Source organism: Cucurbita moschata, unplaced genomic scaffold, assembly GCF_002738365.1.
Source record: "Cucurbita moschata cultivar Rifu unplaced genomic scaffold, Cmos_1.0 Cmo_Scf00015, whole genome shotgun sequence".
In the NCBI taxonomy this organism is placed as follows: domain Eukaryota; kingdom Viridiplantae; phylum Streptophyta; class Magnoliopsida; order Cucurbitales; family Cucurbitaceae; genus Cucurbita; species Cucurbita moschata.
In genome coordinates this window covers 87,271-114,594 of record NW_019268531.1, presented here as the reverse complement: position 1 = coordinate 114,594, position 27,324 = coordinate 87,271, and the positions used below count along the sequence as shown (strand labels likewise).

The 27,324-nt window shown below is 38.4% G+C and overlaps 4 protein-coding genes and 1 long non-coding RNA gene across 16 annotated transcripts in view; 4 read left to right on the top strand and 1 right to left on the bottom strand.

The window, feature by feature from the left end:
* Positions 1 to 3,925, top strand: part of LOC111453281 (WD repeat-containing protein 44-like) — a 6,802-nt gene extending 2,877 nt beyond the window's left edge. For 2 of the 4 annotated variants that reach the window (XM_023094328.1, XM_023094326.1), the window contains exons 2-9: positions 351 to 752; positions 921 to 1,937; positions 2,017 to 2,107; positions 2,196 to 2,353; positions 2,438 to 2,492; positions 2,592 to 2,674; positions 2,760 to 2,853; positions 3,092 to 3,925. In XM_023094328.1, the coding sequence (XP_022950096.1) occupies positions 972 to 1,937; positions 2,017 to 2,107; positions 2,196 to 2,353; positions 2,438 to 2,492; positions 2,592 to 2,674; positions 2,760 to 2,853; positions 3,092 to 3,642 (1,998 nt within the window). In that variant the 5' untranslated portion in view covers positions 351 to 752; positions 921 to 971 and the 3' untranslated portion in view covers positions 3,643 to 3,925. Of the gene's footprint in view, positions 1 to 72; positions 267 to 350; positions 753 to 920; positions 1,938 to 2,016; positions 2,108 to 2,195; positions 2,354 to 2,437; positions 2,493 to 2,591; positions 2,675 to 2,759; positions 2,854 to 3,091 lie in introns of those variants that run through there. The other 2 variants (XM_023094327.1, XM_023094329.1) reach the window with 2 other exon arrangements.
* Positions 3,926 to 4,144: 219 nt separating this feature from the next.
* Positions 4,145 to 7,395, top strand: LOC111453283 (uridylate kinase). Its single transcript, XM_023094331.1, has 7 exons — positions 4,145 to 4,556; positions 4,834 to 4,984; positions 5,086 to 5,139; positions 5,789 to 5,880; positions 6,102 to 6,328; positions 6,868 to 7,044; positions 7,137 to 7,395. Exons 1-7 carry the CDS (start codon positions 4,360 to 4,362, stop codon positions 7,244 to 7,246), a joined length of 1,008 nt encoding a protein of 335 aa, XP_022950099.1. The 5' UTR covers positions 4,145 to 4,359; the 3' UTR covers positions 7,247 to 7,395.
* An 827-nt stretch (positions 7,396 to 8,222) lies between these two features.
* On the top strand, positions 8,223 to 11,683 carry LOC111453209 (50S ribosomal protein L17). Its single transcript, XM_023094215.1, has 6 exons — positions 8,223 to 8,328; positions 8,406 to 8,460; positions 8,947 to 8,997; positions 10,895 to 10,986; positions 11,065 to 11,142; positions 11,340 to 11,683. The coding sequence occupies exons 1-6, from the start codon at positions 8,273 to 8,275 to the stop codon at positions 11,485 to 11,487; spliced, it is 480 nt and encodes a 159-aa protein (XP_022949983.1). The 5' UTR covers positions 8,223 to 8,272; the 3' UTR covers positions 11,488 to 11,683.
* A 158-nt stretch (positions 11,684 to 11,841) lies between these two features.
* On the top strand, positions 11,842 to 24,876 carry LOC111453208 (zinc finger CCCH domain-containing protein 38). Of its 9 annotated transcripts, XR_002712227.1 has the most exons (7): positions 11,842 to 12,160; positions 12,850 to 13,154; positions 19,563 to 19,994; positions 20,230 to 22,348; positions 22,530 to 22,615; positions 24,570 to 24,611; positions 24,654 to 24,876. XR_002712227.1 is itself a non-coding variant. In XM_023094212.1 (6 exons), coding segments are annotated over exons 2-5 (2,586 nt in total). In that variant the 5' UTR covers positions 11,842 to 12,160; positions 12,850 to 13,152; the 3' UTR covers positions 24,603 to 24,611; positions 24,654 to 24,876. The 9 variants fall into 9 exon arrangements, 8 of the variants coding, with proteins under 8 accessions (XP_022949980.1, XP_022949977.1, XP_022949976.1 ...); XM_023094212.1 differs by lacking the exon at positions 22,530 to 22,615; XM_023094209.1 differs by lacking the exons at positions 24,570 to 24,611; positions 24,654 to 24,876 and having other exon boundaries at positions 11,842 to 12,006; positions 12,094 to 12,151; positions 22,530 to 22,690.
* On the bottom strand, positions 22,692 to 24,072 carry LOC111453210. Its single transcript, XR_002712228.1, has 2 exons — positions 23,076 to 24,072; positions 22,692 to 22,991 (listed from the first exon to the last, which is right to left on the bottom strand). It is a non-coding gene; the product is annotated as an uncharacterized LOC111453210 (long non-coding RNA).
* Positions 24,877 to 27,324: the final 2,448 nt, after the last annotated feature.

Genomic DNA, 27,324 nt, shown 5'->3' with positions numbered 1-27,324 from the left:
TTTTTTTTTTTTTTTTTTTTTTTTTTTTTTTTTTTTTTTTTTTTTTTTTTTTTTTTTTTTTTTTTTTTTTTTTCACTTTCGACAATTTAATAGCTTAAATCTCTCTTTATTCTCTTCTGGGTCTTAGGATTTGGCTTTATTTGCGCGTTTCTTGTAACTTTCCCATCTGGGTTTGGCTTCAAAACGTGAAATAGCTTCACTAGATCAAGCATCATTTCTGAGAAACCTCACGATCCATATTTCCAAATGGGTTTCTCTAACTTGATGTAATTTAATTTCCTTCATTCAATGAATATAATGTCTGATACCCATTTTAATTGGTTGCTAACATAGATTGATGCGCTTTGCAGATAAGTAGGCGAGCACAGAGTGGCTGCAGAAGCACAACAACAGCCAGAGGCTTCTGCTTATCGGACCGCGCCGCTCTTGTTTGTCGCTCGTGCGCTTACAATTTCAAACACAGATCTCGAGGCCCTTTTACTCTTGTCTATAACAACTGACATCTGTTTTGCTTTTACACCATTTTTTTTGTTCCTTCCCCCGCCATTTTCTCTTATTTATTTAGAGGCCAATCTTCCTCCTCCGTTGGGTTTGAGCTCAATACAAAGCACTTGGATTAGTTTTTTTTGGGTTTGTTTTATACTTTGCTCAAAGGCGTGGGGATTGACTCTTGAGAAGTTGCATCAGCCATAATCTTAGCCGGGTCGGTGACACTCTGTTGAATATTGCTGTTGCTTTGCAGTGATCTCGAGGTATAGCCTTCGAACCTTGCTTCCTTGGGCTGTGTTTCCTGTATTTGATTATTCCAATCACTTCCTTTTGTTTTGTATTGTATTACTGAATGAAACTCGGGCCGTGATAATTGGATTACGTGCAAATATTATAGAAGTTGCTGAGTTCTTTCCTTTGCTCTCTTGTAGAATTGTTAAGTGTTTGGATTTTGATGTGGAATACTGCTCCTCGATCAAGACATGCTGAGCTCTGATGGAGATGCAGATGTTTTCTTCGACTCGGAAGATTACTTGCCATTGGAGGAGTCCTTGGTAACCGAAGAAGTCGATGCGAGCAAGTCGGGATATGAAATATGGATGAGAGAGCCTCAGAGCATTAAGAAGAGAAGGGAATATTTTCTTCAAGAAGTTGGTTTGAATGAATTTGCATCTTCTTCAAGTACTCGTACACAGGATTCAGAGATTGAATCTAGTTGTTCATCAGGGAGGATAGAATTGGACAGACTCACAGAGTGTAGTGGAGCTGTTTCAAGCTCTGACTATGCACCTAGCTGTAATGTAGAAGACAATGATTCAGTAGTACACCACAATGATATGCCAAGTGCTGAATTCAGCAACGAGGCAAACGAGACAAACGAGGCAACCAGTCGACCATCTTCTGTTTCCAACTCCAGCTTTCAACGGTGCCAAGGTGAAGCTAACGTCGAAGCTTGCAAGGATATCGATGCTAGGAAAAAGAAGATACTGACTTGGTGGAAATCCTTAAAAAACAAGGCGGCAAGACTACGAGCTACGGAGTTTTCTGAGGAATCGAAATCAAACCCTGCAAAATCCGAAAGTTGCAGAATGAAGGTGTGCCAAAACAAAAAGAAGTGTTCAGAATTTAGTGCATTGTATATGAGACAGCAGATTTGTGCTCACAAGGGCTTGATTTGGACAATGAAGTTTAGTCCAGACGGGAAGTATTTGGCAAGCGGAGGAGAAGACGGAGTCGTTCGCATTTGGCGTGTAACACGTACAAATGCCTCTAGTGAGTTTTTAGCAAATGATGCCACAAGAGAAGGGAAGTCTAGTTTCAGCAGTAAACCGTTGAGATTTGCCACTGTTGTCATTCCTGCAAAGGTTTTTCAGATAGATGAGTTGCCAGTACAAGAATTCCATGGACATTCAAGTGATGTCTTGGATATAGCTTGGTCTACTTCAAACGTAAGACATCTGTGACAAATGTATGTTTCTTTTTTCGAACTGTTGAAGAAACGAAGCTAACTCGAACCTCTTGCTGCAGTGTCTTCTTTCATCCTCAAAGGATAAAACCGTGCGCTTGTGGCAAGTTGGTTCAGATCAATGTCTCAATGTTTTCCACCATAAAAACTACGGTAAGTTGTCGATTCCTGCGTCTGTTACAATCATTTACAGGTCGCATTCTCTTTTCTAAACTGTTATTACTTTCTATATTGGAACCAGTTACTTGTATCCAATTCAATCCAATGGATGAAAACTACTTCGTCAGTGGCTCAATCGATGGAAAAATTCGGATTTGGGGCGTCTTGAAGCAGCGTGTGGTCGATTGGGCTGATATCCGAGATGCAATTACCGCGATATCTTATCAACCAGATGGGAAGGTGAGAATTGTGAACTCTCACAAAATAAGTTAGTAACAATTGCCATATGCAGGGCTCTGATCATGCTTTGTTCTTCTATGTTAGCAGGGGTTTGCTGTTGGTTCTATCACTGGCAGTTGCCGTTTCTACAAAACATCAGGTACAACCCGTGGTGCATCCCTCACAATGTTTTTCAGTGTATGCAGATTTTGCCTCCTTCAATTCATTTACTGATTTAGAGTTTTATGGCGTTTTGTAGGAGATGATTATATCAATCTGGATGAACAGATCAATATTGGCGGTAGAAATAAAGCCTCGGGTAAAAGGATCACTGGCATTCAGGTTTTACTCAGAACTTTGATAGTTTCGCGGAAGAAAGTATGATCTTTAAATAACGTTGCCTCAATTTGAAACATGTTCTTTGCAGTTTTTCGGAGAGAACTCTCAAAGAGTGATGATCACTTCGGAAGACTCTAAAGTACGCATATTTGAAGGAACCAAAATCGTCGGCCAATACAAAGGTACGTATCGAGTCCGATCGGCTCTCTTATGGCTCATTAGAATTCGTTTTACTGGATAATCACTGCTTCCAAGCCCACCTCCTGATTGTCATTGCTCAATCAATCAGGAATTTTCCTAGCTTAGTTCCTTCCCGCTTATATCTTCTATTAGCCCGGATTCGGCTTCAAGTTTTAGATGACATGTAGTTCATTGAATCTTTAAGGTCTAGATGCTTACCTGCTGGTTTTCGAAATGTAGGTCTATCGAAGTCGGGTAGTCAGATGTCTGCTTCCTTTACAGAAAATGGAAAACATATAGTATCTGTTGGAGAGGACTCTCGTGTATATATGTGGAACTATGATAGCGTTCGTCTTTCGTCGACGAACGAGACGAAATCTCAGCAGTCTTGTGAGCATTTCTTTTCTGATGGTGTGTCTGTTGCTATACCATGTCCTGGCACTGGAACTGAACCAAAGTGCTTGGGTAACAGCCAACCACAGTTGTCACAGAGACGGGATAACCAAGGAGATGCCAGTGGTGTGGAGTGTTTTTCGTTCAGTAATTGGTTCTCTGCCAATGGTCTGTGCCGAGGTTCTGCAACATGGCCAGAAGAGAGACTACCTCTCTGGGATTTACCAGTTGCAGAAGATGAACACCAAGATTGTCATCAAAAGAAACTAAATGGCCATAACGGCGACGCCCACGACCAAGGATCTCGACTCGAAACATGGGGCCTTGTGATTGTCGTGGCTGGATTAGATGGAACTATAAAGACATTCCACAACTATGGATTGCCCATCAAGCTTTAGAAGCGCTGCTTGAATTAGCTCACTTTTCCCTGAGCTTCCAAAAGCAAAAGAGGTTTCAGAATATCAGAAAACATGGCATTTCATGTGGTTGATTCTTTTTCCTGTTTGTATCTTCCAACGGAAAAGCCTTTCTATTTTTTTATTTGTTCTAAGAGGTCCGAAATCTTGTAAATCTAAAGAGGCAGGCCACCATTTTTGCTTGTTTAGTTCTTGTGAATACTACCTGCCAATTGTAAATGAAATACACTTAGCAGATTTCTAGTCATTTGGGTGCCTTTCTTCATGGGTTAATGTTAATTTTATTGCTTTTAACCTCAAACATGCCACACTTGGAAGAAAATTTGTAAATTTGTTCACAAGTAGTAGTCTTAAAATGGGTCAAAATTATACATTCATAAATGTTCTTTTTTGCTTCAAAACTCTAGTCGATTGAACGTATAGAGACTTATCCAATGTCCTTCAGCAAGGAACATTAAAAGAATGCCCTCCGAGTATCACAAACTTATATACCGAAGCAACGAAATGATATCTATTTCCCTGCGATATTCACTACAAACAAAACACAACCTCCAACTCCCTTATTGATTGGAAAAGGAGGTGAGTGTGAGGCAGAACCCTAAACCCACTTTCAATTCCGCATTCGGCAGCCAAGAGAGAGACGAGAAAGACGGCGGTTTGTGAGGGGGTGATAATCGTTCTTTGTTGTTCGTTTCTTTGATGGCAATACCCATGTCCCTTGTTCCCTGTTCCAGTTTTGCTTCTTATTCTTCCTCCTCGTTTCCATTGCAATCTCGTAATCCCTTCAAGCCCCATCGCCATGGTTTAAAGATGGATAATCCCACCTCAAATGGGTCGCTCGTTGTTAGCTGTTCCGCTCGCGAAATGGGTTCCAACTCTGACCCTTTGAACGGGAGGTATGGATATCCCGCCCCGCCTGCCCCTGTATTTTTCTGTGTCATTGATAATTGCTTCCAAGTTATGGGTCCGGGGATATGGATGAAATCTTGAACGAGTGAATATAATTTGTTTATGGGATATGGTTCGATTTTTAATGCTGGTTTGTTTGGACTTCAGATTGCAATGAACACTTTAAACACAACAATATGTTTGTGAAGCATCTGAAGTAGAAACTTATTTGATTTCCCCAATGAGTTTCAACTTGTCTCCCTGACAAATTGCTGTTTTCTCTAGCATGAAGCATCAGATATCATCTATGGCTCCTAGCGGGATGACACTAAATGAAGCTTCCATGTCCATGCCATCGTATAAATGGCGAAGAGTATTGCTTAAAGTAAGCGGTGAAGCACTTGCTGGTGATCGGTTGCAGAATATTGATCCGAAGGTTGGTGTTTGAAGGATGATAGTCTGTTACAAGCATATATTGTTCTTCTTTTTATGATTTTTGGCACCTTGCATTCCTCTTGAGCTACTTTTTGACTGCAGGTTACTATGGCGATTGCGAGGGAGGTTGCAGCTGTAACGCGTCTGGGCATTGAGGTAGCCCGACCTTTATTTGCGTATAAGATCTTTTTTCGAATTGAATCTCAATGTTGTAGCAGCAATAATCTGTCTACTGTTTGGAGAGATACAAATCCGTTGATAGAATATGACTTGTTCTTGACCAACTTTCCTCGACTCTCGAACGAACTGAGTAAACAGATTTGGATATTCTGATTCTTCACTTGCGTACACCTTATGTCTGTAGAGTAGGTGTGAGATCCCACGTCGGTTGGAGAGGGAAATGAAGCATTCCTTATAAGGGTGTGGAAACCTCTCCCTAGTGGACGTGTTTTAAAACCTTGAGAGGAAGCTCGGAAGGGAAAGCCCAAAGAGGATAATGTATGCTGGTGGTGGGCTTGGGTCTAGACACTGGGTGGTATGTCAGCGAGGACGCTGGACCTCCAAGGGGGGTGGATTGTAAGATTCCACGTCGATTAGAGAGGGGAACAAAATATTCCTTATAAGAGTGTGGAAACCTCTCTCTAGTGGACGCGTTGACAATATTTGCTAGTGGTAGACTCAAAGAAGACAATATCTACTAGTGGTAGACTTGGGCTATAGCTTATCTTAGAGTAATGGAGTTCTGAAGACGGTTCTTTTTCCTTGTTTAGAACGTGCGATCGTTATGGATGATGCGTTGTTTCAGGTTGCTATAGTAGTTGGTGGGGGTAACATTTTTCGTGGATCGTCGTGGGCTGGATGTAGTGGCTTAGACCGTTCGTCTGCCGATTACATTGGGTAATTTCCTTTATACTATATGTTTCTAGACGTCGGCTGATCGTTTGCTACGACATTCGACATTTCGATATTACTTACCTGCATACAAGCAACATGAATGTTCACACAAAATGAAGATAGCATAGGAAAACGAGAACATATTACACATGTTCTCCTCATGGAATCCTCATATGCTGGCGCACATTGTGTTACTATCTTTGAATTTTAGCTCTCTATTTCAGGATGTTGGCAACAGTGATGAATGCTATATTTCTTCAAGCCACAATGGAGAGTATAGGCATTCCCACACGAGTGCAGACGGCGTTTCGTATGTCCGAGGTTGCGGAGCCATATATTCGACGTAGGGCTGTGAGGCACTTGGAAAAAGGCAGAGTTGTGATCTTTGCAGCTGGTATAGGCAATCCGTTTTTCACTACAGATACTGCAGCGGCCCTCCGTTGCGCAGAAAGTGAGTCAAATCGTGTTAAAAGTCTGTTTGGAATAACTTTTCGAGTGTTTAAAAAATCGTTTGTAAATGCGTTTTTTAAACATTTAGAAAGTCATTTCAAACCGACCTAAACTTTCTACTTTTTAACTAGTTGCTGAAACATGTTTGGTGGTGTGAGATTCCACATCTGTTGGAGAGGAGAACGAAACATTCCTTATGAGGGGGTAGAAATCTCTCCCTAGTAGACGCGTTTTAAAACCGTGAGCCTGACAGCAATACAACACGGGTCAAAGTGGACAATACCTACTAGCGATCAGGGTCAACATTGGGCGGTGTGCTAGCGAGGACGTTGGGCCCCCAAAGAGGGTGGATTGTGAGATCCCATATCGGTTGGAGAGGGGAGCGAAGCATTCCTTATAAGGGTGTAGAAACCTCTCCCTAATAAACGCGTTTTAAAACTGTGAGGCTTACGATGATACTACTAACAGTGGATTTGGGTTGTTATAGGTGGATGGTAATTATTTATCTCTACAGCTCTAACTTTCAAAATGTCTATCCAGTTAATGCAGAAGTTCTGCTGAAAGCGACAAACGTTGACGGGGTTTACGATGATGATCCGAAACAAAACACGAATGCACGTCTACTCGAGACTCTTACATACCAGGAAGTAACGTCGAAGGACCTTTCAGTGATGGACATGACAGCGATTACTCTATGTCAGGAAAACAACATTCCTGGTATGTATTTTATATCACTTTATACAATAGATCACTGTTCGACGTCGGCTTAGAATAAATTGAAGTAACGATCATTGTTCTTTCTGATGCAGTTGTTGTCTTCAATCTAACAAAACCGGACAACATCTCGAAAGCCATAAAGGGCGAGAGAGTCGGGACGTTGATCGGAGGAACATGGAACTCAAACGTAACAAGCACGTGACAACGATTCTTGTATAGTAGGGATTTGACGAGATTTTGACATTGATAGCTTTTGGAACAATTTGCACGAGATTTGTTTAAATAAAGTATTGAAATCTTTTGTAAGATCTAAACCCCACCGTTAGTAGATATTGTCTGCTCTATCTCGTACATATCGCTGTCAGCTTTACGGTTTTAACACGGTTCTGCTAAGGAGAGATTTTCACACTCTTATAAGGAATGTTTCGTTTCTTTCCTTCTTTAACTAACGTGGGATCTCACAATCCACTCACCTCATTGACACATCGTTTGATGTCTGGCTCTTATACCATTTATAACAGTTCAAGTCCACCGCTCACCTCATTGACACATCGTTTGATGTCTGGCTCTTATACCATTTATAACCGTTCAAGTCACCTCATTGACACATCGTTTGATGTCTAGCTCTTATACCATTTATAACCGTTCAAGTCCACCGCTAATATATATTGTTCACTTTGGTCCGTTATATATCACTGCCATTTGACCCATTACGTTGGTCCGTTATGTATCACTGCCATTTGACCCATTACGTTGGTCCGTTATGTATCACTGCCAACTTCATGGTTTGACCCATTACGTATTTGTTACGTATTTGTTAGCCTCTTATTTTAAAACTTTGGAGTCCATTTGACGGAAATGTTCAAACTTGTATTTAATAAATTAATTAATTTTTTAATATTTTAGAGACGTTCAAACTTGTATTTAATAAATTAATTAATTTTTTAATATTTTAGAGACTTTGTATAAAATCTTATTAATATTTTTGAAGATTAGATAGTTGTAAAAATAGACCAATTTTTTAATAACATTTTAATGTAATAATTAAAATTTGGTTGAAATTTTAATACGTAGTCCTCTCTGCTTGGGCTCAGGTCGAAGCCCAGAAGCTGCCTTTTCGGCTTCGTCCCTTTAAAACCCCCGAAACGAAACCCTTTAAAACCCCCCGAAACGAAACTCGAGGGTTTTTCATCTTCGAACTCAGTCTGCTTTCTTTCGGCCATTAACAATGACGAAGTTCAGAAAGCTTGGTCGAGATGCAGCTGAACGAGTGTCTATGCTGAGGTTGCTCACTTCTTTCAGCAACTATCAATTAAGTTTTATGTCCCAATTTTTGAACGTCTGTTCTCTTCTTTTGGCAGAACAATGGTTTCTCAGTTGGTGAAGCACGAGCGTATTGAGACTACTGTTCCAAAGGTATCCTTATTGACTTTCTTCTTATCATTTATTGGAATCTCGATGTTTAACTTTTCTGAATTTTGCTTTTACAAGTGATGCATTAGCTTCATGTTCACCCGAACCCCCCCCTTCGGTTTCGTTGTTAGATTATTTTATCTTACTGAACTCTGAAGTTAATCGTAGGTTTGTTGCATTGTAAATGGAATTATCGGGAGGTTGAAAATTTTGACGTCTTGTATTGTCTGAACTGAGCTTAGGTTTTGTTTTTTCTTAGAATCTGAATTTACAGATTTGGTTAGTTACATATTTGTCATCTCTTTCCCCTTGGGTTGCATCTTTTCTGTTCCTTCAAATTTTAACCCCAAGCTTACTGTTGAAGGATATGTTTCATTCCTTGAGATCAAGTATAGATTTTTTTTTTTTTATTTAGAACATCAACACTATTATGAATTTATGACCATATTTTCAACTTATTTCTGCATTTGTCTTTCAACCTGTTTGCAGGCTAAAGAAATTCGGCGGCTTGCTGATAACATGGTTCAATTTGGAAAAGAGGTCCGTAGAACTTAACTTTTGTTTTCCCTTCTCAATGTTTTATTTATTTATTTTCTTCTTTTCCCCTCACTGGGGAGGGTGTGTTCTGCCTCCAAATTTTGATATAGGTTGTATGCTAAGAAGCACAGACAGTTTAGTCTGGCTCACATGTTCATGTTTGACAGACACTCCAACACTTATTGGACACTTGGTAACACTAGATTTGTATTAGATACTAGTTATAGAAAGCCAATATTAATCCAATATTTGTAAACTTCTTTAGCATACTAAATAGACAAATAATAGTATAGGACAAAAATAAATTTTTAGTGTAAAATACATCAAATTCATTGTATATAAATCCATTAAACTTGTTGAATTTAAAGTTTTCATATTGTATAAAAAGGATGTATATTTAAAAAAAAAAATGCAAATTTTAACAAATGTGTCCTTACTGTGTGTGTCTGTGTCCTAGATTTGTAAAAAATGACATGTCATTGTGTTTGTATCGTATCCTTATCCATGCTTCATAGGTTGGATTCTTTATCAATTAGATTATATATGAAATTATATTCCACTTATTAGATGAAGGGCTAATTGGTAAAGGATAAATGCAAATGCCATGGTTCAAGATTTAGCTGATCTAAAATGAGTATGATGTAATAATTCGAGGGAGAGAAAAAGACAAGGCTCGGAGGTCAAGTTTTGCAATTCAATTCTAATGCAGGAAGCAAGAGATGGTATTGGGCATGGGCTTGATAAATATGTTTGCCGGTAACGGAGGAAAATTGGATTTGGTCCGCAACCAACATTGGAAGCTAAGCCAAATAAGAAAGAGGCATGTCCAATTAATGAGTTAGACCACTAAAATTTGGGCCCAGGATGATGCCTTTATTTCAAATCATTCTTATTTCAGTATTAGTAATCCTCAAAAGATGGAAACCATAAATTAATTACGGGATATCAATATGGAGAAAGAAAGACCTTCGGAAGGAAGATTTGTTGTAACTATTTGAAAGTGAAGAGGAAGCCGTGGTTTGAAGTTTGTTGGATGTTGTTGAAATTAAAGTAGCAAAGCAGTTCCAGAGACATCATATAATGTTTGATTTTAAAATGTAATGACTCTGCGTTACATAAAGGTGTATATAGTTGGGTTGTCTTCTGCTCACTCTTATTTGCACCAAGGACACTGTCATTTACTTCAGACTCTAACTTGCTGTGATCGAGAAGAAAACCAATGAAATCAACCACAAACAGAGTTCTTGTAAAGGAATTATTAAATTATCTTTGAAGTTGATTAAACTGTCTTTGCTTCAAAGATAGTTTAATAATTATTTTACACCTTGAATTGCGTGCAAAGACACTCTTCCTGTGTTTTGTTCTCGAAAGGGTGCACTCTCTATAGGAGGCTTGAGAAGGATTTGGATCTTCTGTTTGAGACTGCCAGTTTGCTCTTCATATTCGGAGTTGATGGCTTAGAGATTGATGGTAGAGCCCAGATTGGGGGTGTTTTTGCGCTCTCCTTTCAAGGAGCATGGTAGAGTTTTGTGGTAGGCCAATTTCTTTGTGTTTTGTGGGGATATCTGGTTTGGGAGGAATGATAGATTTTTAGAAAGGTCAAGAGATCAATTGATGATGTTGGTTAAGTGACTAGATTTAATGCCTCTTTCTGGACATCAATAACTAAATCTTTTTATAATTATGAGCTTTGTCTTGTTCTTGGGACTGTCCTTTTTTGTAGTTAGAGGCGTACTCTATTTTTTGTGTGTGTTAGGGCGGGTGTTTTATGTATGTCCTTGTATATTCTTTCATTTTTCTTAATGAAATCATGGTTTATTATAAGAAAATCTTTATTTCACTATTTTCATTTTATTCATAAAAGATAAACATGTTGTGACTTTTTTCCCCCCCAATCTAGGGTTCCCTTTGTGCTTCAAGGCATGCTGCTGCATTTGTAAGAGGCGATGATGTCCTTCACAAACTATTCACAGAACTGGCTTATCGATACAAGTGAGTCCCAAATTTGTTAACCCGTAGTTCATGCTTTTATTTATAAGTATTAAATTGGACGGATGTTATGTTCAACAGATATAGAGCTGGTGGATATACAAGACTTCTTCGGACGCGTATACGTGTTGGCGATGCTGCACCAATGGCTTATATAGAGTAAGTGCTTACCATCGACAGCTGCTATGTTTCTTCAGTTATACAGCTGTATTAAATAATGGATAGATGATGTACGAAACGGTTATAAATAAATACTGCTGGTACAGTTTTTAATTGATTATTTGTGCTGTTGATACAAATTTATTGAAAGTTGAATCAATGTATGAATTCATAATTTCTCTATGCTATCGATACAGATTTATTGATAGAGAAAATGAGCTGAGACAGTCGAAGCCTCCAAATCCCCAACCACCTCAGAAGGCTCCAATGGATCCATGGACAAGATCACGGCTTAGCAAGCAGTTCGCACCACCCAAAGAGATCAAATCTGACTCTGAAATCTGATACAACTTTTATGTTCAATAAAGAAAGCTTTTCTTTTCCAAGAAGTTCACCCCCACCCAAATTGTTTTGCAAACTTCAGATGTAAACCAAACGAGTATAGACACTGCTTTACATACATTATCTCTTGTTCCTTAGGCTGAAAGCTTTCCCTCAAACAAAGAGTAATTTTCGGCTTTCAAAGTTGCCCATTTCTTGAGAATTCCCTCCGAGTCTCTCTCAAGTCTCAGAGTAATTTTCGGCTTTCAAAGTTGCCCATTTCTTGAGAATTCCCTCCGAGTCTCTCTCAAGTCTCATCTCAACTTATTAAAAAAACATATGGTTTAGGTGTTTTTGGATGAATATATTCTCTCTCAAGTCTCATCTCAACTTATTAAAAAAACATATGGTTTAGGTGTTTTTGGATGAATATATAGGTGAGGACCAAGGGCGATGGTGGACTGTGCATCGTCTTGTAGACAGCCAGCAATTGCTTTGCAGCAGCAACAAAATTTGGACATGGCTTCAAATATTCCGAGCCAGGTATGACCGAGTGCCTTCTCTCCCCAACCCAGGTCTCTGCGCGCATGCATTTTATTGTATTGTCATGTGTCAAGTTATCACGTGTAGCCTACTTGCTTTGGAGGCAAATTGGTGACGGTTGGTTCACAGGGGAAAAGGAAAGCGGGTCAGATTTGTTTTTCTTTTTCTTTCAAAATTTTCTTCATTTATAATTCTTGAGAATTAATGCATTTCCTTCCTGTGTATAACTGGACATGTGACATTTTCAGTGGGGATTTCTTTATAATTAGTGCATCTTTTTTTGTCTTCTACATTTCCATAAAATGCTGAACACACACACACACACACACAGTGAAATTATGCATTCATTCATTATTTGTTGAAAGAAGAAATTTAAGATATAGAAAGGCAAAAAAATAAGAAAATAAAAAAATAAATCGCTAAAATATATTATTTGTTGGAAATATATAATGTCCATAATGTATTGTTCTTAAATTTAATATAGTCGGGGAGAGTCTCAAAAGCTTTTATTATTATTATTTTTTTAAATTCTTAGTTTTTTACCTCTTAATTTTTTGAATATGTCGTCAAATTTACAAAATAAAAATGAGTTTATAATTTTATTTTTTTTTAGTTTTCAAATTTTGACTTTTTGGAAAACAAATAATTTCAAGGGTTATTTGTGAAGGAAAAGAATAAAACAAGCNTTTTTTTTTTTTTTTTTTTTTTGTTGTAACAATATTATGAATTTCTAATATGTTATAAATAAGAAACGAAATTATTACATTGAAGGAAGAAAAATCACCCACTTTGGACACTAAATTTGATTATCGAAAAAGGCTAAAAAGGTTGGTTCTTGATTAGGTTGTTGTGTGGGAAGGAGAAAAAACACAACAGAACCCATTGAAGACGAGACGAAGATCAAAATTTGGAGGTAACTACGAATTATGTTTAAGGAAAAAAGCATCGCGAAAAGATAATTGGGTCTTTGAACCCTTTTTGCTCATCGCCGACTTCCTCACTCTTCGTCTTCCTCCCACTCACTCTGCAAACAAGATGCCCAAAACATCCCTTATGAAGATTTAGCTTGGTTCTTGCCCATATTCTTCTTCAATCAAATTCTAGGGTTACACAATCGCCGCTTTCTGCCAGAAGCCCTCTTCTTTCATGTGAGTTCTTTGTTTCTCTCTTCCCTTAATCTTCTACAGTTTTGTTGTATGGACGTTTTCGTATCTGGGTCTTGATCTCTTACTCGTTTTGTGTCGGACTGTATGTGCTGCGAGGTTCTTCAACTTCAAAGTTTGGGCCTTTCCCGTTACTACTCCCCATGCCCCCAACGCGATCAGTTACGCGTTCTTTCTTGTTTTCCTTTTCTTTTTCGCCAATGTATTTTTCTTCTGTTCTCGAGATTGCTTGTGCTTATGGGTATCTTTGGGAATCGATGACTTAGAATTGAGATGTTTTTTTTTTCCACTTTGCCTTCTGCTCAAGTATTTGAAACGAGAGGTTGCTTTTTGAGAAACGGAGATGATCTTTCCTTAGGATTTGATTACACTTGCATAGAACCCTAGTTCAGCTGGATGTTAGGCAATGTTAAGTTGATGGATTGAGTAGTTGCTGAGTTGAAGATTAACGTCTGATGCCCAAAAAGAATGCTATACTTTGGAGTTGATAGAACTTCAATACTTTATTTGATTGTTGTCAGTGGTTTTTCTTGAGAAAGAAAAGGTTATTTGCGCTTATGATTTTTCCCATGGATTTAACCACGGATCTCACATCCTCTTTACACTATTAGTTCAAGTTTCGTAACTTGGAAGTCATATCTCTTCAAGTGCGGATTTTAAGTTGATCTTTGGAGGAGATTGGGATAGGGAGCTCAGGCTACCACTCTAGATGCAGCCATGAAATTTTATTGGTGGAGTACACATGACTTCGGCACCCTGTAGTCTTTTTTGACAAGTGAAAGTCCTCATGCTTGGTTAGTGGCTAGGTTATGGTAGGATTTATTAAATTGATTGAAATTAAAAGGAAATATCTTCTAAGCACATCTCGTAGGTGCTTACTTCATAAAAAGAAAAAAAGTGAGCTACGTGCAGATTGTTAGTGTTTAATAGTGCAACATTGGACCCTTTTTTCTTGATGTTGGCATATACAATAGAGTGGAATGCTTGTGGCTTGTTTATTTTATAGTTGTCGTTGGAATAGGTTTTCTAAGTGATGTCATTGGAATATAGAATTTGGGGGAACATTCGTTCTTTTGAAGGCTAAGGTTTGGGCGTTAAGATTTTATGTTATATTATCTGGATCTAGTAATGAAATGATCTTGGACAATTAGGTAATAGTTGAATTGATCATATTCTTTGGAGCTACAACTTTGCTCGGATAGTTTGGAGTCTCTATTTTGACTTTTGATTTTCAGTTTGCTACTTACGGGTATAGGGAGATGATCGGAGAGTTCCTTTTCCATCCGCCTTTTCGAGAGAGAAGAAAGTTTTCGTTGCAAGCAAGATGAATAATAGGACCTCTAGAGAGGGTAGGAGGGACCCAATAAATGTTTGGTCCCTCATTAGGTTCTATGATTTTCTTCGAGTGTCGGTGATAACATCTTTTTGTTACTATTCTCTAGGTCTTATTGTACTTGATTGTTGCCCCTTTCTTTAGTTGGGTTTCCTTTGGTGGAGCTTGGTTTTTTGGATGCCCTTGTACTTTCCTTTATTCATTTATTTTCTGAATGGAAGTTCAGTTCTTTAGTAAGAAAACAGATCCGTTGGATTAAATACCCCCTCCACCCAAAGTCTCTATAAGAAACTGGAAGGCTCAAGTTTATCTTGCCAATCTAGGTTTTCTCGTAGAAACACTGTGAGCACGCTTCTTATTTTCTGCGACCAATCAACTGATTGACGTTGGATTGTTGTGTGGGGAGCTCAATTCATAATATCTGTGGGTGTGGATATGAAAGTCAAAGAATGGTTGTCTATTGTTTCATGTGCTCTTTGGCATGTTTGTCCATGGGAATCTGCTGCAGAGTTCTATTGGCGGCACATGTCTCGTCCCTTTTTTAGTTTTTCCTTCTTGCCTATTTTTTGAATTTTAATTGCCGTAAATTTTTACTACCGAAGTCTCATTAGTTTAAGCATATCCTTGAAAGCTACACAAAAAATGATTCATGAGCATCTTTAGCTCCACAGAATATGGTATTCTGTTTATATTTCTCTTAAAATACCGTGTGGCTGGTCTTAGTATTTAGAACACTTGCAGTTTGGCTGATTTTCTGTCGTAGTTTGTAAATCAGATTATTATTATCATTCATATTACTCATTAAAACTTTAGGCTGAATCCTAAAATAATTTAGTTACTGGATGTTTATTTATTAATTTACCTCTTGCTTAAGTCTTGGGTTCTTTTTCCTGCCAAAGTTAACTGTTCAGACCCCAACATGTTAGGTTCTTTGATAGATGCCCTCTTCTTTAGTTAATGTATCACGTAGAGTGTGCTAATGTCAAAATATAATTTTCTGCAGTATCTTCACGTGGTCGGTTGATGGAAAGATTAGCAATGGTGTTCAATAATAACTTATGGCAATGGCTCTCTGTTCCGCTACAAGAGCAATTGGGCATTAGCACAAATTCCTGGATCTAAGTCAATTTTTAAGTTCAAGCTTGTTTTCAAGGAATTTTATGAGAAAACTATAGTTCCTCAAACTCAAGGAGAATGAATAATGGACAAAGTGCTTGTGAACTTCTATAGTGTTCACAAATGTGGATAAATTACATGGTGAAGAGAGATGCGTGGATTGAAAAGTTTACTTAGTATCTTATTAGTCGTTGAAGAGTACATATGGTTTGTTTGGAGGGTTTCCATGGGTAGTAGTTCAACTGGCCTATTTTTATGGTCGTTGTCCACTTCGAGCATTGTAAATTTACCCTTAAAGACAATGTAATTTATTCAATGTGTAACTCCCACCATCTTTGTGACCTTTAAGTGGCTTTTTTATGGCGTGCTATGTGAGCCATCCCTTATACTAGCAGCGACTAATGTTCCATTGTGTACTATATTTCGATGTTCCATGCAACCGAAGTGACAAATAAGGTGGACAAAGGGAGGGGTGGATTTCATATGGAAAGGAGAGTTTGGAGATACTTATTTAGAATATGCAAATAGTTGTGAAGCTTCTTAGGGAAATTGAGCATTTTAATATAAGATTATCAAAAGCAAATTCAACAACAACAACAGGTGTCTTCGTAGGTCGAAGCTTGACTTTTTTTTTACATCTTATATGTTGATATAGCGAAGTGAAAAAAGGTTAATGAACGAATGTACTTCTTCTCGTGAACGAAATGGGTTAGGGAGAAAAATAATAGTAAGTATTTATGAGAGAGCTTGTAGGATGGTTCACGAATACGAGAAACGATGACAGCCACTTTTGAAGCATATCATGGAACGTCTCTAAAACTCAAATAACCCTTGAAATTCTACTTACTCGAAGTCATGAATGCGGAAAAAATATCGTTTTGTAATGCTAAATTTCTAGCTTTTACCCTATGGTTGAGCTACATGGCATTGTTGGGAAAGAAATGTTGGAGGAAGATCTTGTGGATGGAGGATAATGATAGGAAATCTAACGAGGAATCTCAATGAGGTCGAGATGATAGAATCTAGATACTTATTCTTGTTATTGAACCATGGTTCGATTTCTAATTGAAGGAAGATGGAATTGTGTGTTCGGCTAGAATTGTCAAACTATTTCCCTTTCATGATTACAGAGCAACAAACAACTTTTATAGAGGGGCGACAAATTCTCGATGCATTCCTCATGACATATGAACTTATAGATGAATGTGAAAGAAAGAAACAAACAAAAAGGTACAATCATTAAACTTGACATGGAAAAGGCATTTGACAAGTTCGATTGGACTTTTCTCGAAAACATTATTGTAGGATTCATTTCATCCACGAACTTCTCCATCATCATCAATAAAAGATCATGAGGAAGAAAGATCTTTGCCACACAGAGTCTTCGACAAGGGGATTCACTATCCCTTTTTCTTTTCATAATGATAATGAATTGCCTCGGTCTTTTACTCACAAAGGTTGAATACGAAAGACAGATATAGGCGTTCAGGTTGGTAATGAAGGCTTAAGCATCAACCACCTTTAGTTTGCGGATGGATACAATCCTCTTCTCTGATTTGTCTAATGTATCTTCCATAAAAAACATGATTAAGACAATAAAATTCTTCGAAAGATTCTATAGACATTATATCAATCTCCAAAAAAATAGAGATTATGGGCAATTTTAGCATAGGGATGATTGAAGCCTTTGTAGCAAATACGGTTGTGAAAAGGGTGAATGATCGAATATGTACATAGGATTACCCCTACATGGGAACCGACTCATAAATCATTTTCCTTCTGGAAGACTATTATTAAAAAAAAAAATAGAAAAAAGGTTGCCAACGTTATAACTTCCAAAGGCGGTAGGCTCGCCCTAATAGAAGCCACACTGTCCAACTTCCCCTTTTAGCTACATTTCTCTATTCGAAATGCCACAAAAAGTGGCTACAGAAATAGAAAGACATTGTTGATAGACTCATCCTACAAAATCTTTGATTATGGACATAGGGAAAAAAATAGAAGTAATAAATCCCACGCTAGCAAAGATAATATGGAAAGGACATCACTTAATAAACTGAAGTTTTTCCTTTGAAAAATAGCGTATAAAGCCATTACCCGACTCTATTTCCAAATTGGTGCCCATTAGGTAAGAAAGACAACAATCACAAAGCAACTTATTTATGCATTGCACATACGCTCAGTTCTAGACAAAGATTCTGTATATCTTAGGATGACATCTCACTTTTCCCAGGGAGGTAAAGGATTTATTGGGCATGACCTTAACGTACCACCCTTTCAAGAATGCAAAAGCCCTACTATGGAAAAAAAAAATCTCATCATTGCTTTCTTTTGGAATATGTGAAAATAAAGAAATAAAAAAGTATTCATAGAAAAGACACAAGTTTATAGAAAGCTCTTCAACAATGTTGTTTATCACGTATATTTGGGTGTAAATTGTCTAGTATCTTTGCTTCCTCTAGTCATATCTCCGTCTTTGTAAATTGGGAAGGTCTTTTGTAAACACCATAGATAATAGTCTAAGCTACTTGCTAGTGAGGGGATGAGGGGTAAGGGATAAGGGATAAGCTTCATCATTGAGGTATAAATAGTCTAAGTTACTTGCTAGGGCCACTAATGATAAAATGAGCTAGGGTGCAGTGGAGAGGAGGTTTGCCTTGAACGTATGGTTACAAGGGTCGAATAGCGTTGAAAAATACCAAAAAGAATCTTTTATGCAAATATTCATGTGCTACCTAAAGGCTCCCTATAGTATGAAAAGAGTGAATAGGCTATTTCGTTTTTTGAACCTCTACTGGATGAATATGCTACCTAAATGCTCCTTGGTGTGGTAGGGAGACAGGAAATCGAGCCCGCATTAATGTAAACTTCTAGAGATTGGTTTTAGTCGTGTTGAAAATGAGGCCATTTCGAGGATCGTGCTTGACATGTCTCAATATCTTATACACAACTTCCATATGTTTCTCATAGAGTTTGTTCAGAAATTAACTTGCTACACTAGCAACAAAGCTAATGTTTGATTAGTGACGAACATAGTGTGACTAGATTGATACTGGGTATAGCCATCTTGTTTCAGCATATTTATAAAATTTTCAGACCAAGCCTGGTTTATTGCTTTAGACGATAGACTTCCTAGAGTCTACATACCTTCCACTAGTATATTTGTCCACAAATCCAAGAGGTATGTCCATGTACACCTCTTATCAAGTAGAAATAATGACAACCAAGATTTGCTGCAACAGAGAGATATACACGAATCAGATTTTACTTGGCAACTGGAGCAAATGTTTCATGGCTAAAGGATTCACCTAGGCTGGGTGAATCCTTTAGCCATGAGGCGAGCTTTAAACTGTTCTATACTGACATTCGGTTTGTGTTTCATCGATAAAATTTATTTACGTCCAACCATACGCCTGCCTGGGAGCAAATTTGTAAGGATCCCGTCCCATTTGTCTCAAGAACCTACAACTTCTCTAGTATGGTTGTTTTCCATTTAGGTTTTTTGAAGGCTTTCTAAATTGTGTTGGGAGTTTGTATCGGTTTTGGTGAAGTCACAAATGCTTTAAAAATTAGTGACAGATTAGTGTGGTCTTTGATTGAGCGTTCTACTGTGCTCTTGTTCGTGTGCATGCTCGACTGTTTTCCTTGTGTGTGATACTGATTACATCTCAGTTAAAATGGAATGTCGGGTTTTATGACGTGCTATTGGATTAATTATTTTGTCAGATTGGTTTATATATCCTCGGATCTTCTCTTCCCATCATGACAGGGTTGTATCATATATCTTGCTAGACCTTTTACAATGATCACAAGTTGGTGTTCTACACTGGCACTGCAGATAATTTTTCCTTGAAGTTCTCCTGCAAGCTTCTTTTGATTTTGATACCCTCACTTTTGAGCAAACACCATTAAAATTAACTTATGTTCATCCTGCCTGTATTTAGGAGAAAATCCTTGAGAGTTATGAGTGGAAGTGGCCGAAAACACTCGTCAAAGTGGGATTTGAGAGAAGATTCCCACTTTGAAGCTGATAGTGTACAAGACCATAGTTGGCCTGGAAAAGAATCAGGACCTGGTTGGATTTCTGCTGAAATAGCGAGTGATGATGGTTCCAAGTGGTCTGGTATGGCGACTACCAATACCGTTTCGAAATCTACGCAAGATTGGGGATTGCTGTCAGAGGAGGAACCTTTACCTGGAACCAGAGCTTCGCTTAAGGAGGATCGCCCTAATAAAGGCTATAATAAAAATATGGACGGCACTGCTGAATGTGATGCTGACAAAAGCTACGACACGAGAATGTCCCCTGATCTAGATGGACGGAGAAGTCATGGCTCTAACCTGTCTGATAGAAATGATTGGATCGGGTCAGTGAGGTTAGATACACTGGTATTAGCTTCAAGAGCTTATATCAACTTCCTCATCCTTTGAGCACAATGTTAATTGTTCAAATCTCTCAAATTTTGTATGGGCATACATGTTCATTCATTTGAACGAGAGTTTCTGGATTTATGTATTTCTGTAAGGATTGGTTAGTTCTTTTCCAAGGGATGGGATGATCTATTGCAATTTCGTTCTCGATTAAAGTTGCTTGTTTTGATTGTGTTTCAGGGGTAGGAGTAGAAGCCGCAGTTGGAGTAGAAGCCCTCCTCATGGTAATAAGCGGGACTCGGGATTTCACGATAGAAACAGAAATAGAACACGTGTTTCTACTCAATTGTGCAGAGATTTTACTTCTGGAAGATGCAGGCGAGGTAATGGTTGTCAATTTCTTCACCAGGACGATCAAAATCTGGACGATAGCTTGGAAAATAGGAACAGGAAGGGGGGCCGATCCTTTAGATCAACTTCCCATGATTTTAAGGACCATCCCAGAAGTGGAAGATCAGCTGCTCATTGTACTGACTTCGTGAAGGGAAGGTGTCATAGGGGAGCCTCTTGCACGTTTTCTCATGACAGTGCATTTCATGAATTATCACGAGATTCTCCAAATGATATTAGTAGAGACAGGAAAAATGATCAGAGTAAAGAAGCGTACTTCTCACGTGGTGAGCGTGAACCTTGCAGTAGCAGTCTTGTTATCTGTAAATATTTTGCTGCTGGATCTTGTCGTAATGGAAAAAATTGCAAGTATTCTCATCATAGCCAGCCACGTGCAAGTCCAGAGAGGAAGTCGAGTACTGATAAATGGGAACATGCCCAATGTTCAGATGGTAGGGAACAGTCGTGGGATGGCTTAAAATCGAGTGAATTGGCTAGTGGTTCGGATTTCACTCAGTTGATTGAGGACAAAAAAGAACAAACTGCTAGTGAAGAGCCAAGATATACATGGCCTTCAGATCAAAAATGTGATCATGGTTTGAATAATGAGAGCAAAACTCGGTGGGATCGAGCTGTTGATATCAAGACAGTGCGAAGCAACAAGAATGATGCCATTCCGAGCAAGGCAGAGAATGCTGGTGGTTGCACAGGCAGTTCTGACCCTAGAGGTCACAGAAAGTGGCCAAGTGATGATATGGAGATGTCTCCTGATTGGCACTACCCTGTGCAACCATCCAATCATGTAGTGAAAGGCGATTGCAACGTTATGCAAGATTCTGGCTCTCAAACTTCCACGGCTTTAGCCATTAGCCATGCGATAGTTCAAGAGGCTCTGGCTAAGAATCAAGACATTGCCATAGAGCCCATAGTAGTTGATATTACTCGTTTTCAGAAAAACCAAACTTTAACGAAAGATGATACTATTGCATCAGCATCCAATGATAACATTACAATTGACAGAACAGCTGCTTCACATGCTGAAGGCAATCCTTCGGGTAACGTTGGCCTTGGACAAAGAATGGCATATCACAGTGACCATCCCGACGGAACTGTAACGAATCCGAAAATTTCAGATGGAAATTTCAGAGTCAAACTGCAGAAGAAGGATGAAAGCATGCCAGGAATTAATTCTGGAACAACTGTTACTCCGAACATAGTAACGAACGATCAAATTAGGCAAATAACTGACCTTTCAGCTTCTCTTGCACAATATTTTGGAAATGCGCAACCATTGCCTCAATTGTATGCCTCCCTTAATACGCATAGTGTGTCAGAAGCACCTTCATTCCCTTATTCGGACGCACCCATGGGTGCTTTGGGGGCATCGATGAAGACAGCTCCTGTTATTGAATCCTCAAAGCAACATGATTCTGCTCTCTGCAATAGCCTACAGCTGAAGAAAATTGAAGTCACTAAAACACCACAGAAGAGCACTACAGAAGTGAAGGGTGAAGTACAGATACCAAATTTGCCTCTATCATCTGGTCCTTGTGGCATCTCTGCTGAAGAAACTCTTCATGGGAAGCCAACGGCTGATGGTGATGCTATCAAAGAGAAGAATGGTGATGGCGATAACGAGAACAAAACTGGCCCAGCAACAAATGAGGACTCTCAAAAGATTGATACGACAGAAAATGCAAATGGAAACGATGAGGTCCATGATAAGAAGAAGAGTAAGGATACGAAGGGAATTCGTGCTTTCAAATTTGCACTTGTGGAGTTTGTCAAGGAACTTCTAAAACCTACATGGAAGGAAGGTCATATCAGCAAAGATGTTTATAAAACCATAGTCAAGAAAGTGGTGGACAAAGTCACAGGCTCCTTGCAGGATGGTCATATTCCTCAAACGCAGGAGAAAATCGATCACTATCTTTCGTTTTCGAAATCAAAGCTCACAAAACTTGTTCAGGTAACTACAAATTTCCTTTCAATTGAGTTCTTTTGTGTTGACTTTGCATTTTATAGCATTTATACTTTGCATTGCCGGTATCTCCTCTCAAATTATCCGCTTTATGTGTTTAACTCTTTTATACTTGACAGAAACGATTGTGCATTTGTTTGAATACAATCCTTTTGTTGCACTATGGTAGGTTATGCACATACTCAAGATTCAACTTGTAGCTACGATAACATTTTGACGGGCCATTTTTGAGATATTTTCATCAGGCTACGAATGGTAACATTTTGACGTGATTTTAAGCAGATCTGGAAACCTCGTCACAGACTCTTTTTATATAAACAAGAGATTGTACTAAAACAAAAACAAAGAAGAAAAGGACCATGTGGAATTGAATAAATGACCTTACAACCCAAAACCCTAGCAAAAAAAACCTTAATTGAGTCATTTTCAAAATCAAACTTGTACATCTACAATGCAAGAACACCATAGGACAAGTTTCATAAATTTTCATGAAAAAACGAGGAAGATATGGTCAATCAAGGTTGGGGAAAAACTCAAACCGTAGCTTTGGATTTTTGTTCTTGATTTTCTCCTATGGGTGTCTTTACCTCTCGACCTCTTCAAGGAATGTGTAGATCTCCTCCTCACGAGTCTATAGAGACAAGAATCAACAAAAATCATCCACAATCAAGTAAGTTATTGCCTCTTAAAGTTCACGAGAAACCTAAAAACATACCTTCAACCCCGGTTCACCTCCGTTCATGACCTCTCGTGTGTTTGTCTCCCACGACTTCCGAGCCTCCTTCTAGACTGTATACCCCAAAGAGACAAACCCAAACGACAACTGGAAAAACTCACAATCTCTTGATAAAGTTTTTTACTCGTATTTAGCTTATTAGAGGTTGAGCCTTTGAGGATGATGGAGAAAGTTGTATTGATCTTCCATTTTGGAGGAAAGGCTGTGTGCTATGGCAAGTTTGCTTCTTTGCTGTTTTGTGGTTTATATGGCTGGATTGAAACAGAATACAGAAGTAGTGTTCGTTTTGTGGTGCATTTATGCCTCCCTTTGGGCTTTTTATTTCAACATGCTTCAGAACTGTTAACAGCTTTACTTACCTAAAGCTCTGGCTCTCTTTTGCCAGTTGTTTGTGTTCTCCACACCTGTTTGGTCTTTTTCGTGTAGCCCTCTCTTTGTACCTAAATTTGTTCAAACGAAAGCTGGCCTTTTCATTGTAAAAACGAAAGTCATGTGTCACGAGCGTATTGGCAAAAGGATACAAGGGCTCTTTAAGACTAGTGAAGGGTATTCATGGGCTGGCTAGGGTTGTTCGGGTTATCATTTTCCAAATCTTTGGAATAATTTATGAAAACTGGTACTTTAGGATCCAATATGCCATTTCTAACCATAACGTGACTAGTAGTAGTTTGATATCATATATTCATAGGGATAGTGATAGAAATGTGTTTCATTGATGCATCGAGTAATGTTTGTCAGTTTGTCAAGAAAAAAAAGAATCAGGCTCAATGTGTTCACAAGGCAACATTATTATTGCTGATTGAGACTATTATCTATTCTGGAAATTACTGTGAAAAGATCATGGGTCAAAATCGGTTGGAGAGGAGAATGAAACATTCTTTATAAGGGTGTGAAAACCTCTCCCTAATAGACGCGTTTTAAAATCGTGAAGCAGACAGTGATACGGTAGGAGCTAAAGCAGACAATATCTGTTAGCAGTGGGCTTGGGAGCTGTTACAAGTACTATGTGTTGTCCACGAATCGATTGCCTAACAGAAGTCCCACAAGCAGTAGGAGATTCATTGAGATGTTTGAGCTCACCTAGACCTGAACCTGAACAGTAGAATCTAGAAGAAAAAAACTTGAAAATGGTGAACTACACATCTTGTGTAACGATTTAGCCGTTCGGCTCATGACTGTTGGAGGCATTACTGTGTACCCCGGATGCTTGTAAACATACACCTCTTATAACCTCTCTGGTATCGTTTAAATTGACTCAGTCGCAGTATCTCGGATACACCAGGACCTTGAAGATGGCAACCAAACACTACTTCCACGGCTGACCTGCACACACACACTTTTATATGGTCCTTGTTCTTTTGTTTGGATTCATTCTAGCTCAATCTAAAGTATTTGGTCCTCTCTCTCAAATGTTTCACTCTCTGTTCTGTTCTGTATAATATGTTTCCTCAACGGCTCTCGTTTTCTTGTCAGGCGTACGTGGACAGAGTTCAGAAGACGACCTGAGAAGGCAAGGTTGTCGAAGAACCGTATGGTGGACAGAGTTCAGAAGGCAAGGTTATCGAAGTAAATTCTCGTGTTTTCATTTTCAAAAATCATCGCCATGTATTAATTTGTTAGAATGCTGCTGAATGAAATATGTCATGTGTTACTAGTGTAGTGTAATGTATCTCCCATTAGCAGCCTTCGGAAATTTGTTGGTCTTCTATTTTGTGCATTCTTCATCTTTTATTGTTGAATCAATGGCTATCACTTTTCAATAGCCATAGGCCTTGCATTCTTTTCCTTCTTTTTAGGTAACTTTAAACTTGTTCGATTCCTATTCAAAACTAAAGGATCGAAAATTCATGGACTAAATAGACAATAGGCCTCTTTGAAACTCAAAATACTCATAGATATCAAACTCAAACTTGAACGATCAAAAGTGATCGATAGGTGGGGTCAAAACTACACCGTCAAAGGGAAGAAAAGGGGTAATTAAAGGGCCAACAAGTTGAGGAACAGCTTTTGCAGAAATAGCAAAGAGGTGAAGGGGAAGTATTAGTCAGAGTCCAGATTATGAGGAGGGGCAACGCCTGGAAATTGGATTTCTTTTGAATGAATGAATGAATGTAATGAAAATGCATGGTTTTCTGATCCAAACCAAACCAATCCTTCTCGTAAACTGTTTCTCTTCTCCCCATGGAATCACCCCATAAAAGCTATGCCCTTTCCCTTTTCCTTTTTTTTTTGGTCTATTGCCTTAAATTTCTCAGTCAAAAAGCATTGGGTCGGAAATAGCCGGTATAGCTCTCTTGGTAGTGCAAAGGACTAAAAATCCTTGTGTTACCGGTTCAAGTTTCTCCAAACTTATAAATAAATTGACCAATATGAACATAACTCAACAGACATAAAGTATATTGGGCAACACATTGCATGTTCATCTATCGAACTTTAGTTATGGCGGTATGAATAAACCAAAAAGCTACACCCGAGTTAGGTTTATTGTTAACATTTTTGTGTTCTAACAGAGATTGGGAGCAGGCTGTGTACCAAGCAAACTAAATTAGCATACCCCATTATGGCCTCCATTTATGTGCCTCCAACCCTTGATGGTCCTTACTCTAACCCCTTATATCTTGCTGCCTTCTACAACACAACCACATGCTTGGGAGCAACCATAAATGGCCTGCTTCTCTTTTCAATCTCCTACTTCAATACCTACTCTTTCTCACCCGGGGAAGATAATATAAACGGTACCGATCGAACGTTTGGTTTAGTTGCAGCTATACTGTTAACTCCATCGATGATCGTTTGTTGCTTTAAACGCATAGAATATGTGGATGGAGAAAGTTTATGATGTATTTGACAAAAGACCAAATTGATTCGATGTTGAAATTTTTTATATTTGCCAAGTGTTTTGTTTTTATTTGATTGTACGAGCAAAAGATTGAATTGTCTATATTTTATATGATAATTATTTGCTGAGTTATACTCAAATTGGAGATGGTAGTTTTTTTTTTAACCTTGCCCAACAGACTCTCTATTTGACTAATCCTCTACGTCAGCTCTTTTATCGAGATATTATTTCCTAGGTTTGTAAAATTTGAATGGATGACAGAGCATAGGTGGCAAGCAATCATATGGATACGAAGCTTTACCCGTAGACGTTTCTCTATCTCTCGTAAGAATTGTATGGGAGTCATCCTCAGAGGGATTTCTCGAATGACGGTACCAACGAGCCCTCTCTTGTTGCTATTCCCAGATCACCCGTCCAAGTGAAATTCAATGAGATCAGATATCTCAAACGAAGTTCAATAATAGGAAGAGAAGACAGCTAACAGGAGATCTCTATTTATTACCACCTCCGTACTCATAGAAAAAAGAAAGGATGTGACAACCTGCAAAGGTCAAATCGTCATACCCCAACTTGTTGTACTAAGAAAAGTTATCATGTCTACGCGCGCGCGTCATATATGTTCTGTTTAGACAAGTGAATCAAACATAACATAACACAAACATTGATCAGTTGTGTCTTATTAATAACTCAATATCGTAACCAACATGAACATAGCTCAACAATAATAAATACGTGATCTTTTCTTTCCTTGAGTTATTTGGTTAAAGTTTCTGTAACTCATATTTATATGATTTAAGAGGCGAAACACGAACCCTAATCTATAAGAAAATGTTACGAAAATAGTCGAAGCATGTGAAACACGTAGAGTTTTGGAAGCTAACGAAAAATTCATGTCATTACAAAAAGTAAAATCCATACAGATTTAATTGTTAGTGAATATGAAAATATAAAACCCTAGCTATGCCTAAAAATGGGGATTTTCTCATTCTATAAACCCTAAAATGATTGCATTAGGGCATGCGCAAACTTGTACGTGTAAAAGAAAATTAAGGTACCCATCAAACTTCCCTACGGACACAAAAGAATGACGTAAGAAAACATGTCCCCCATGGAGGCTGATCAAATTCAACTACAATTGCTTGCCTTGATTTTTTGGGGACCATAAAAAATCTCGAAGTCTGTTGCCAACCCACGACATACATATTCAAGGGCATTTTTGTAATTTAACTCTCGTACATCGAACAATGCAGGTGTAGCATCTAGTAGTTGCTCTTACTATTCTCGAAAAAAAACTTATAATCTTTATCATAACGAAGGTCAATTAGCTGATTAATCACTATTAGGTTTTTGAGTCAAAGATTCCCTATTTAAGGGTATTTTTGTAATTTA

Coding starts and splice junctions, on each gene's coding strand:
- LOC111453209 (XM_023094215.1), top strand. CDS start 8,273: ATGACGAAGTTCAGAAAGCTTGGTCGAGATGCAGCTGAACGAGTGTCT. Junction 8,461..8,946: donor TTGAGACTACTGTTCCAAAG/GTATCCTTATTG, acceptor ACCTGTTTGCAG/GCTAAAGAAATTCGGCGGCT. Junction 11,143..11,339: donor GCACCAATGGCTTATATAGA/GTAAGTGCTTAC, acceptor CTATCGATACAG/ATTTATTGATAGAGAAAATG.
- LOC111453208 (XM_023094210.1), top strand. Junction 19,995..20,229: donor GATTGGATCGGGTCAGTGAG/GTTAGATACACT, acceptor ATTGTGTTTCAG/GGGTAGGAGTAGAAGCCGCA. Junction 22,349..22,529: donor AGCTCACAAAACTTGTTCAG/GTAACTACAAAT, acceptor GCACTATGGTAG/GTTATGCACATACTCAAGAT.
- LOC111453283 (XM_023094331.1), top strand. CDS start 4,360: ATGGCAATACCCATGTCCCTTGTTCCCTGTTCCAGTTTTGCTTCTTAT. Junction 4,985..5,085: donor TGCAGAATATTGATCCGAAG/GTTGGTGTTTGA, acceptor TTTTGACTGCAG/GTTACTATGGCGATTGCGAG. Junction 5,881..6,101: donor TCGTCTGCCGATTACATTGG/GTAATTTCCTTT, acceptor TCTCTATTTCAG/GATGTTGGCAACAGTGATGA.